Source organism: Haemaphysalis longicornis, unplaced genomic scaffold (assembly GCF_048455015.1).
Source record: "Haemaphysalis longicornis isolate Haplotype H1 unplaced genomic scaffold, Haemaphysalis longicornis Haplotype H1 scaffold_2, whole genome shotgun sequence".
NCBI lineage: Eukaryota > Metazoa > Arthropoda > Arachnida > Ixodida > Ixodidae > Haemaphysalis > Haemaphysalis longicornis.
In genome coordinates this window covers 24,853,072-24,865,525 of record NW_027526295.1, presented here as the reverse complement: position 1 = coordinate 24,865,525, position 12,454 = coordinate 24,853,072, and the positions used below count along the sequence as shown (strand labels likewise).

The 12,454-nt window shown below is 47.1% G+C and overlaps 1 protein-coding gene across 6 annotated transcripts in view; it reads right to left on the bottom strand.

Moving 5' to 3' along the window:
• Positions 1–7,290: 7,290 nt before the first annotated feature.
• The window catches only part of LOC144168803 (uncharacterized), a 128,942-nt gene continuing 123,778 nt past the window's right edge, over positions 7,291–12,454 (bottom strand). For 4 of the 6 annotated variants that reach the window (XM_077697769.1, XM_077697768.1, XM_077697767.1 and 1 more), the window contains one exon: positions 7,350–11,542. In XM_077697769.1, the coding sequence (XP_077553895.1) occupies positions 9,682–11,190 (1,509 nt within the window). In that variant the 5' untranslated portion in view covers positions 11,191–11,542 and the 3' untranslated portion in view covers positions 7,350–9,681. Of the gene's footprint in view, positions 11,543–12,454 lie in introns of all 6 variants that reach the window. The other 2 variants (XM_077697772.1, XM_077697773.1) reach the window with 2 other exon arrangements.

The window sequence follows — 12,454 nt, the reverse complement described above, 5'->3', positions numbered from 1 at the left end:
GGTAACTTCTGTTGTGTGAGTCAGTAGTGTATGCTCCCAAGTGTGGTTTTATTACGTGTAACTTGTTATCTGTCTGTTCACTCCAGTGTGTTTGCCATGCGTTGCGAAGTTGGTGACTAATGTGTGGCTTCATGTCTGTGTACGGCACTGTTGCTATGTCCACTGTATTCAAGAGTGTACCAGCAGTGGCCATTTGATCTGCGGTTTCATTCCCGGCTATTCCACAGTGGCCAGGAACCCAACATATTGTTATTCCAAGACTTGAGGCGTATGCCGACATGAGGGCCTTAAAAACAAGATTGATTACATAATTTTTTGAGCGTTTTCTTGACAAAAGTGCACCTACAACACTAAGAGAATCTGTAAACACTATGGACTTTGAAATTTGATGTTGAACAATGTGATGTAAAACAAGTAAAATGCCGTGTGCTTCAGCCGTAAAAATGCTGTTGTGGGAGTTCATTCTTTTACACACGTTGAGGGTCGGCCCATGTGCAGCACAAGACACAGCCGTAGCTGTCTTTGATGCGTCGCAGTAATACTCTGCGCATTTATAGTTCTCCTTCCGGAAGAGGAAATGCTGAATAATGGCTACCCTTGGTGCGCTGTTTTTGTCAAATTGCAGAAAGGACAAGTCACAACAAACTGCCCGGAGTTGCCACGGCGCAATAAGATCAGTAATGGCTGTGTTGTGGATGTGTAAAAATGACACAGCCAGCTGAGAAGCTTCTGCTCTCACTCTGAGAGGGAACGGCATGGAAATAGATGGACGATTTGCAAAGAGCTGCTCTGATGACGCATCATGAATGGTTGAATTAAAAGGATGATTTGTCATAGACATGATTTTAGAGGCATACAACAAGTTAGTGTATGTCCTCTGGTAATACAGGGACCATTTGTGACATCTGCATAGAGGCTTTCAATGGGGATAGTGCAAAAGGCACCACAGGCAAGACGAAGCCCCAAATGAAGCACCGGGTCAAGCATTTTTAGCGCCGTCTTCGTCGCGGACCCATAAACAACACTGCCATAATCCAAGCGAGATCCTACCACTGCATTATAAAGCCGCAGGAGGAGCTGCTTGTCAGCACCATAAGATTGGTGTGACAGGACTTTAAGAATGTTCATTGTTTTTAGGCATTTGTGTTTAAGGTGTTTCAAGTGAGGGATAAATGTGAGTTTACTGTCGAATATTATTCCCAAAAACTTCTGTTCCCCTCTGACAGGGATTACTACACCATTAATAGAGATATCAGGGTCCGCATGAATTCCACGCTTCCAGGAGAACACAACACAAGTACTTTTTACAGGGTTCAGTTTAAAACCGTTTGTGTCTACCCAGCCAGCAAGTTTGTTCACCCCAAGCTGGACTTGGCGTTCACAAATTGAAAAGTTACACGACTTAAAAGATATTTGGACGTCATCTACATATACAGAACAGGAAATAGTTGGTGGCAATGCCTTCCGGAGCGAGTTCATCTTAACAATAAATAGTGTGCAGCTCAGGACACCGCCTTGAGGAACGCCATTTTCCTGCACATATACATTGGAAAGTGCACTGCCAACCCTCACTCGAAAGGTCCTTTCCGACATGTAGCTAGCGAGGGTGTTCAGCATGTTGCCGGAGACACCAAACGACTTGAGGTCACTCAAGATGCCATACCGCCAGGCAGTGTCATAGGCCTTTTCCATATCAAAGAAGACTGTTACGCAAAACTGATTATGGATAAAGGCATCTTTTACATATGATTCCAACGCAACCACTTGATCATTGGTGGATCTCCCAGCCCTGAAGCCAGCCTGGCAGCTGTCGAGAAGACAATTGTACTCTAAGAAGTACATGAGTCTCCTATTGATCATCTTCTCGAACAGCTTACACAGGCAGCTTGTGAGGGCGATGGGACGATAACTTGTGGGAGAGGAAGGGTCCTTCCCCTCTTTCAGAAAGGCCACTACGATGGCCTCCCTCCATGACCTTGGGAGGTGCCTCGAAAGAAATATTTTGTTGTAGAGGTGAAGGAGGGTTTCAAGTGTATCTGTGTGCAGGTGTTCAATCATAGTGTATGTAATGTTGTCTGCGCCTGGAGCTGAACGTTTACATGTACTAAGTGCGATCTTCAGCTCATACAGTGAGAAGGGGGTGTTATAAGATGGCGTCGACTTATTACTGTCTCGCAAGGACTTCTTTTCACAGGATGTTTTGTGTTTTATGAAAGTGTTGGTGTAGTGCGCTGAACTGGACACATGTTGAAAGTGTTGTGCGAGTGTGTTAGCCTGGTCTTCCAGTGTTTCCCCTGTTGTACTAACCAGGGGCAGGCTGAGTGTCTGTTGTCCTTTTAGTTTACGTATTCGTGTCCATACTTTTCGCGTCTCTGTGCATGAGTTGATGGAAGTGAGGAACGTGCGCCAACTTTCCCTTTTCGCCTCACGACGCACTCGCTTCCCAAAAGCCTTTGCCCGTTTAAAAGAAATGAGGTTATCTGACGTGGGGTACCGGCGAAGGACACCCCACGCCTTATTCTGGGCCTTCCGCGCCCGCCTACAGTCCTCATTCCACCACGGCCTCCTTTGGTTACGCGGAGCGCCGGAGGCGTGGGGAATGGACTTTCGGCAGCGTCGAGGATGTGCGCCGTGACGAGTTGGGCTACTTCCTCCACGTGTAGGTGTTTTATGGATGTGTGGTGTAGTTGAGATGTTTGTGTGAATGTGCTCCAGTTTGCTTTTGATTCATTAAACCTTTTATGGGAAGATGGACTGCATGGGCCTTTACCTATATATGTTAGGGAAGTGGTCACTACCATATGGGTCAGTGCCCACGCCCCACTCAAGAGATGGAAAGAGAATTGCAGAACCAATAGCTAAGTCGAGATGTGAGTATGTATTATGTCCTAAGTTATGGTATGTAGGCTGCTTTTTGTTGAAAAGGCATGCTCCTGAAGATGTAAGAAATTTCTCTATCAGGCGACCTCGGGCATCCGTTCTGGAGGAGCCCCAAAGAGAGCTGTGTGCATTAAGGTCGCCTGTTAGGCTGTACGGTTCGGGCAGCTGGTCGACCAGCGCCTTGAAGTCAGCGCTCGAAAGTGCAAAATCAGGACGAATGGAAATGGAGCATACCGTTATCAACCTATTAAAAATTATTGTGCGTATTGCTACAGCCTCAAGGACGGTGTTGAGAGCGATAGGGTGGCATACTAGGGATTTTCGGGCTATTATGGCTACACCGCCCGAAGAGTGTGTGCAGCCAACCCTATCCTTTCTGAATACCATGTACCTATTTAAGAAATTTGCGTGATTGGGATTCAAATGCGTCTCCTGAAGACACATCACACTTGGCTGGTTCGAATGCAATATCTCATGGACATCATCAAGATTTTTAATGAGGCCTCTACACTTCCATTCAGTAATAGTTTCTCTTCCCATTATGGAGATTTAGGAGCTACTGAAGTCTGTGTGTATGTGTGTTCATATGTGTCTTTCGGGGCTGTTACTCTAGGATTTGGCTTTCTGGGTCTTTCTGCTGCTGGCTTGGGCGTCGGAGGCCGCTCCTTGAGCTGCGTTGTAGGCACGAACGGCCCGACATCCATCTCGTCGTCGGATGTCCGAGGGGTGCCGACGGACCGAGCCCCCCGGACGGCCCCACTTCGGGAGCCCTTCGTTTGAGCCGCCACCGCCGAGGGCGTCGGGGACGCCAAAAGTGGCACGGGCGGTGCGGTGGCGGTGGGAGCCGATGCGGGGCCCGTGGTGTCCATCACCTCCGTACACTCCGGAGGCGGAGGCGGAGCGGCACCAGTCCCAACAGAAGTGGTTTGCACCACAACCGCTGCTGCCTCAGCAAGCGGCGTGGTGCCGGGTTGGGCTGCGTGAGGCAACCCAGCGGGGGGCGGAGGCGGGACCAGGTCAGACTCGCTGAACTGGGTCCCTGTGGACACCAGACGCCGCTCCGCCCCCCGGCGAGCCGCGTCAGCGTACCTCCCCAGGGGGAAAGAGGCGAACCTCTTTCGCGCCTCGGGGAAGGTGATGTTCTCAGTTAACTTGATGTTGATTATCTTTTTCTCCAGTTGGAACTTTTCACACTTGCGGGAGTACGCTGCATGCGGCCCGCCGCAGTTCACACAAGACAGGGTATCGGATGGACAATTGTCGCTTGGATGATCATGCGCCGCGCATTTCGCACACGTCGTTCGGCCACGGCAAGAGTTTGTACCATGCCCGAACCGCTGGCACTTAAAACAGCGCCGCGGGTTCGGGATGTACGGACGGATGGAGCAACGGATAAAACCTGCATTTATGTGTTGTGGGAGTACTGCGCGGTCAAAAGTCAAGATAATGTGCTTGGTGGGAATCTCCTTGTCGTCTCTGCGGATAGTGATGCGTCTCACGGCAGTGACGCCCTGATCCTTCAAGCCGGCAAGGAGATCCGCATCTGTTCCGTTCAAGAGATCTGTCTCGGATATCACACCCTGCGAGCTGTTGAGGCTCCGATGGGGTGTGACCCTGATGTCAAGATCAGCCAGTCTAGTCTGAGCTAGAAGCTTTGCAGACTGCTGCTTGTCATTTATTTCGATTAGGAGTTCACCAGACCTTTGTTTTTTGCACTTATACGATTTTCCTATTATGGCTTCAAGATACTTGGCGATCAAGAAGACTGACTGAGATGCAAGAGGGTGGGTTGGATTGAGCGATTCCATCACAAGAAATCGAGAAAAATTATCTCGTTCAGGAAATGTCAAAGATGGCAATGGGGGAAACGATACTTCGGTGCGGCGCCTTTTAGGGGGCCGATCACGGTTGGGGGGGGGGGGGGGGTTTATACAATACCATAAAGCATAGTATAAAAGCAGGGAGACGCGGGGACTTTCTCCTTTGACCTTACCCTGGTAATCAAAGAGGTCCCGGAGCTCCCTGCCTGGTAGACAGGCAGGGAGCCCATCGGCCGGAGCTTGACCAAGGCTCCGACGGCCACCGTTTACGGCTTGTACCCTTCACCTTTAAACACCTTGCCACGGTTGGACACGGCTTATGTTGGGAGCTCGGGGTCCGCGGTGTCGCTGCTCACCGTCACCATGAATACTCAAGGTGCCCCGTGCGGGGAAGTTCTCGGATTTACAATTGTCAGTTTGATGATCATGTGCTGCACATTTTGCGCATGTCAGTTTACCATGACAAGACGACGTGCCGTGCCCAAACCGCTGACACTTGAAACAGCGGCGTGGGTTCGGCACGTAGGGTCGGATTGGACATCTCAAGAAACCTGCGTTGACCGACTCAGGAAGGTTTGAACGGTCAAGTGTCAAGATTATGTGCTTGGTAGGAATTATTTCATCATTTCGGCGTATGGTGATTCGCCTCACTGCTGTCACGCCCTGATCTCGGAGGCCCTCGAGCAGATCTGCTTCAGTCTCATTCATTAGATCCCGATCAGAGATCACGCCCTGGCAGCTACTGAGGCTGCGATGCGGCGTGATCTTGATGTCAACATCTACCATGCGCGTTTGCTTGAGCAGGTTAGAGGATTGTTGTTTGTTTTCTACTTCTATCAAAACTTCTCCCGTTGTGAGTTTCTTAGCCTTGTACAACTTTCCAATAAGGCTATCAAGAAACTTGGAGATTAGAAACACAGACTGGGAAGTGATGGGCTTTGTCTTGTCAACAGATTCCATGATCAAAAACCGCGAGAAATTATCAGGCTTTGGGAGAGATATTGATTGCAACGGAGGAAAAGAAACTTTGGTGCGGCCCCTTTTCGGGGGCCGATCGCATTTGGGGGTGGGGGGGGGGTTTAGAAAATGCCATATATCATAGTACAGAAGCAGGGGACGGGGGTACTTTCTTCTTTGACATTACCCTGATGGTCAAAGAGGTCCCGGAGCTCCCTGCCTGGTGAACAGACAGGGAGCCCATCCGCCGGAGCTTGACCTGGGCTCCGACGGCCACCGTTCGTGGTTTCTAACCCTCCACCTATAAACACATCACCACGGTTGGATCCAGCTTATGTTCGGGCGCTCGGGGTCCGCGGTATCGCCAGTACCGTCACCAAGATTGCTCAAGGTGCCCCGTGTGGGGCCCAGGGATCAGTTCTTGGTCCCCTCGTATATGTAATTTACACTAGGCACGTCCCTTCTCTTGTAAATTCTAACATACACCCTTTTGCCGATGACTGCGTAATACTCCGTGAAGTAATCTCTGATTATGATGATAGCACTCTCCAATCTGACCTTAATGTTGTCGCTAAATGGTGTAACTCATGGCGTATGGAACCTAATATTAACAAATGCAGAACTATGCGAAGATCCTGCACTAATACCACTACATTTTGTTACTATCTAAACGACACTCCGTTAGAAGCGGTAGACTCGTATAAGTGTTTAGGTGTCCACATAACAAGTAGCCTGACCTGGTCCCTTCATATTCAAAATATAATGAACAGCGCTAACCGCATGTTAGGTTACTTACGACAAAACTTTTATAACGCACCGCTAAAGCTTGAATTACTGCTGTTCAAGACACTTATTCGACCAAAATTGGAATACGCTACGAGTATTTCGGACCCTCACCACACTAATCTAATTGACGCACTTGAACTGGTACTGAATAACTGTGCTTGTTTTGTACTATCCAATAACCAAGGTGCAAGTATAACTGCCATGAAGTCAAACATTGGGCTTCCATTCTTATGATGCCAGCAAAAGATTTCTTGCTAACTTTGTTCGATAAACTTTATCACCACATTGCTCTTTGCGATGAACTGATCCCCAAGACTTTGTACTTTTCTTCTCATATTGATCATCGTCACAAAGTGGGTATTCAGCCAAGCATCACGAAGAAATTTTATCAGTCTTTTTTCCACTTACATCTCGGGAATGGAACCACCTTCCCAAAGAAATTATGATTGCCAATAACCATTTGTTTCGAGCATGCGTAGCAAACATTGTATAATTAGGAGCAACGTTATGTATCTTTTTCATTAACAATTTCACTGTATTTGTATTTGCTATTTTTTTACTTGTAGCCACTCCCCTCTGTAATGCCTCTGACCCTGAGGGTATATAAATAATAATAAAAATCTATGAACAAGTAGGATTATGTGATGCCAAAAAAAAATCACTGGAAAGAGGCTGGCGAGTCACCACTGCTTCACCAGTTCACCTTAATGCCTAGATTATTTGTTTAAAGTTTTTGATAACACTGGTATTGTTGCCAGGACAGTGCAGTTGTTTATTCAACCAATCTCATATTTTGTCTTCATGACCCCTTTAACATTTAATGCAATGCCTGGTGCCTTGTGGGACTTTCAGTACACATTGAGGAAATCACCCATGAGAAAACACTGGTGCGTAAAACTCATAAGAGCTTAGTTTGAACAATTGCCAAGTAATATTACACCCGGGTTGGTGGCACATTTAAACTCAAAGCAAAAACTGACCTTGCTCACGTATGTAGAGAGACAGTTCCAATTAATGACTATGATGAAGCAGTTTTCGTTGTGGTGGATTAGAGACACCGGGTATTGCAACTTGAAGTTCCAGTGACTTCACGGTCACTTATACATGGTAATGTTGGGACAGAAGAAATGAGGGTGCATTCACTGCAAAATGATCGAGTCAAACCCATCAGTGCCACTGGGGCCTAGCCTGGTACAACACCCTACAAATAAAAGAATACATTGGCAATAATCATTTCGTGAACAGTGATGTGATGCACGTGAACGTGAAAGTGATGCAGTGTTAATTTTGTGTGAAGAATGAGCAAAAGATTTTGGAAAATATGTTTGGGAAAATAAAATTGGCCACTAGGAAAGCTGATGTCACACTTGAATTTAATGAAATATTGCTAAGGTGAAACAATAACTTGATGCTGTCCAGTGTAGGTGCAGGACAAGGACAAAATGCCCGCACCATGAACATCAATCTTTTCTATGTGCCTTATGGAAAGACAGAGAAATTTTTCTGCCAGTTATGGTGTTGTTTCCCACGACAAGGCTGCTATATTTTTTTTCTTGCTAGTAATGGTCTCGTTCAGTAACTGAGCAACTGGACACAGCCTCCCCTCTGCCCCCGCCAAGAGACAGGCTACAAAGTTCTCTTGTGAATAAAATGTTTATTTGCACAATTCATATAAATCAGCTTGTTATATATGCAATGAGAGTACATTAAGGTTCGTTGAGTCTTCCTTTTTCACTCCAAACCACACTGTGTACTTGTTCGCTCAACAACTGCAGTCATGATTCATCAGCCCTTTTTTGCCCTTCTTTGCATCGCTGCGAACCTGGAATGTGAAGAAGCAAAATGAGGGTCAAATACGAGCAATTTTACCCAAAACAGAGTTCAGCAGTCCGGCCAGTGCAGCATGAGAAATGGACAATTGTTGAAGAAAACCTGTTGGTCCGCGGGTGCAAGCACCACTCTCACCAAGTAGTACAGGCATGGCAATTTGGCTGCAGGCAATGCCTGTCACTCGGACAAGACAAGTGAGACAGTTGGCTATAATTTGCAGTGGGTAATGGCGAAGGCCTAATTAGCTGCTCTTGCCTTAATTGGTTTGGTGAGAGTCTTCCTATCCGCCACCTGGAAGACGCGCTCTCTAGCAGGCAGGCTCTGCCGAGAGAAAAAGGGTTTCGGAAAAGCCAGGTGTACTGTTTTACTGGCTGCCATTGTGGAGTGATAGGGCCAGTGTCAGATGGGAAGCCTGGTAAGTGCTTACCAGGGACATATCGCAACATGTCTCAACCACCCTTCATCATCCAGCTAGCCTTAGCATGCATTTTATAGTTGGGGCAGTGTTCGTCGCAGGGTGCGACATGGTAAGGGGCCTGGGGCCCACTTAGAATGAAAAAGCAGTTTACATCGGACAAAGCACACCAAACAAATGATTCGTAATACCTGCATAAGCCAAAGTCAAACACGAAATCACTTAACATGTACACATGCACAGGAAAGTGGATAAACAAAAATATGTGCCTATTTACACTACTATTTACACTATTTAGTGCCTATATACACAATTTACATGTGCCTATTTACACTACTATTTACATTATTTAGTGCCTATATATACTATTTACATGCGCCTATTTACATGCTAGCAATCAACACGTGTTAATCCAGTGCTGTAAAAAATGCGCCATTTAAGAAATTGCCATAACCAGCTGACAACATACCGCTGCACGGAAGGCATTGGAGATGCCTCTATGTGACGGAGCACACGCACCAACCAAAGCACTGCCGTACAGCTGTGCACCCTAGATAAGGGTGGGCATACCAGCTGACAAGATACTTACCACTGTACGGCAGCCATTGGAGGTGCCTCTATGTGACGGAGCACACGCACCAACCAAGACTGCCTTACAGCTTTATACCCAAGCCGTACTGAGCTTATGTACAGCAACTATTGCAGGCACATAAGTGGACTATAGTGATGTTATGATGCTGCCAAGGCAAGATATATGCGCTCCTGTTGCGTAAGGGGTCAATCTGTTAGCAGTATTTGTGGCCTGAAGTAGTAATTATCTCGACGCTTTCCAAATTCCTGTCTAGAAGTCGTGCTTTTAGCATCGCCTTCTGCTGCTCAGTTGGCTTGGACAAGGTAGCTGTTGGACATGACAGCCTAGGCTTTTTTGACTTGATGTTCGATATTTCTATTTGCCGGTTCCTTTGTTTCATCAGCAAATTCTCTCTTTTACGCTCAGAGCCCAACAACTTTTTGCAACATTCTTGAGGCCTTTCTAGTCACCTCGGGATCTACTGCGCCCTCTGCTTCATATTCTTTAATGGTATCGACGCAGGCCAACACTTCAGCTGAACGTGCTATGCTTGTGAACGCCTGCATCTTCCCAATGCTGTCTAGAAGGCTCTGTGCTCGGCTTGTTCTTGCCTCCTCTTCACTAGGACTGTTAGCAGACATGCTTTCTAGGTTTTCTGGTGCCTGGGCCATTTGCACAGCGTGAATGTGCTTGCAAATGGTATAATGAAGCATGTACCCGTAGCAAGTGCACATGTAGGTATGAATGCATACTGCACACTTGCTGCAGGCTAGAGGACAGCAAGCACCATCAACCTCTTTTGAGACTGTATGTGACAGCCCTGGGGTGCTCTGGGACTCGACACTCGAGGTCCCATCTTCATTTGACTTAACAAACTTTATGGTGGGCTTGGCAGGCTGCTGACTTTTTTCAATCTTGGCCATGTTGCTCGTCCTTGTGCCCTTCACAATGCGGGTTACTCTGTTCATTAAGCAGTGGTGCATCAGGTCAAACAGGGCAGAGATCAGCTTGTCCACACGCTTATTTTTCTTTCCTTCCAGAATGATGTGCTTCAACGTTCTGTGCATGCTTTCAAGGTGCATGTTGGTGTTTACACCATCCCGTATCCTGTAGCTCAAGGCCCACTGTTCTCGACGACCAGCATAATGCTCCTTGAAGTATGTAAGGAAGTCCTGTAGCTCAGTCTGACTGGGATCACCAGAACCTAAAAAGAGGTCAATGAGCTTGTTTACTTCAAATTTACTGGTGCAGTCCATGATTGCACAAAGCTCCATGTAGACATCGACCTGCTGCTGCCGTCCTTTTATCAGCGGCTGCACGTTCTGTCGCCAGTTTTTGTCCACATGCCAGATGCACAGCAATTTTTTCTTGGGCTTGCTCATGACGGATGACCAAGTATTATAGAACTCGGGTGCATCATCAGACATGAAGTTTGTAGCAGGCACTTCACCAGTAGATGACTTCAGGCTCTCCAAGAAAGCTTTCAAGGCTGGTGTATTAGGTCGGTTGCTAATGAAATAGGCTACAGGAAGGCCTGACCTATACTCCTCAAGGAATAAAAGCATCATTAACTGGAAATCATAGTCAGTGGTTCCATGGGTTGAGTCAATGCACACAGTGCCAGACCCAAGTTCCTTTAAAAGATCTTCCTGTGCTTCTGTCATAAGGACAAGAGCAAAATCTTTATTGGGAAACGTGCTGCCTGGCATGTCGCTTCCCTGCTGCTTACAGAGATGAACCACTGTCTCTTTTTTGTTGGCCATGGCTCTCACCCAGATGTGCACACTGCTTGCATCATTATCGTGGCACCGTTCTGAACCATGTGGGAAGAACTCCCTCTTAATGTTGTGCAAGTGCCATCGCTTTATTACGCCTATCGGCCTCATTGTGCTCTGTCCAGAATCTCCGATCTTCTTCAGAACAGTAGACATAGGCACAGCCCTGGAACGGTTGCGATTTCTGCATGCTGTTCCTTAGTCATCCTTAAGTGGGCCACATTTGGTGCATGCCCAGAGTGGTTCCTGTGGTAAGTAACACTGACAGGGCTTCCAGCAGTACTGTTCTCGGTAACAATCATGTAAGGCAGACACGTCCTACCTGTTTTGCAGCTCCCCTGGCTCCTTAGAAGCCGAAGCCCCTTGCCCCTACTTGGCCTAGCCTTTGCTGATCTGTGGGAGATGTAGTACGTTCATGTCTGCCGACGGGCAAGCTGCTGAGCCCGTGTGCACGCTACGAACAGGCAGTACTGGCTTGCCTCCTCCTGCTTTCTCCATTCCGCCAATTCTAAAACAGAAACAGAAACGTTAGGATGACACAAACAGCAATAGGTAAGTAACATTCCTTCTTGGGCCGGCACTCCCCATTTGCTTGTACATTATCACCCCTCAAAAAAGTTTGTCTCACACATGCATTAGGCCAAAATTTGCTAAAAATCCTCTCGCCATGCAGTGCAGAAAACAGTGCGACCATATAATTAGATAGAACATTAGGGTGAAACAAATTCTCTAAACGAAGACATACTGCAGGAAAAAAAGACAGGAATGGAGAGCTGCAAATAGATCTAAAAGAAACAAAAAAATATTAAAATAATAATTCGTTATTATTGCAAACTGGCTTACATGCGTAGCACAATGTAAGGTCTTGTGGAATTATTCAACCATGTGGAACTATTTGTTTCTGCCAGAAAAATGCTCGAGGCCAGCAACTAAAACACACTAAAACTCTCCGCCACACAACTGCGGCGCAACAAATACACTTTGACTTTAGAAAATGTATGTCATCTGAGTTTAATATACACTGGGAATATTGAATGTGCCTGTGCTGAAAATATCGCGCTATCGGGCCGGTCGTAATTTTAGATGCCGTTACTCGCCGCAGTGGCGGGTAGTTTGATCGAATGAGGCGAACAGCAAAAACGCCTTCGTGACAAGGTAATTGGCGCAAGAGAAATATTTCTGCGATGAACTCCCCGATGACGCAATCGTCGCGGATGTATTTTCGCGACAGACGGCAGCGTTGTGCGACGGCAGCAGAGACTGATGATGAGGTTGACAGCCCCCGTCGATGACCACGCAAAGTGCACTGACGTCTATCGACTCGCTGATTGACTTCATGCACACCAAAGAAATGTCGCCAGAGTTTTCGCAGCAGGTGGATGCTATGCGCACCGTGGTTGTGAAGCTCAAGATAACTTTT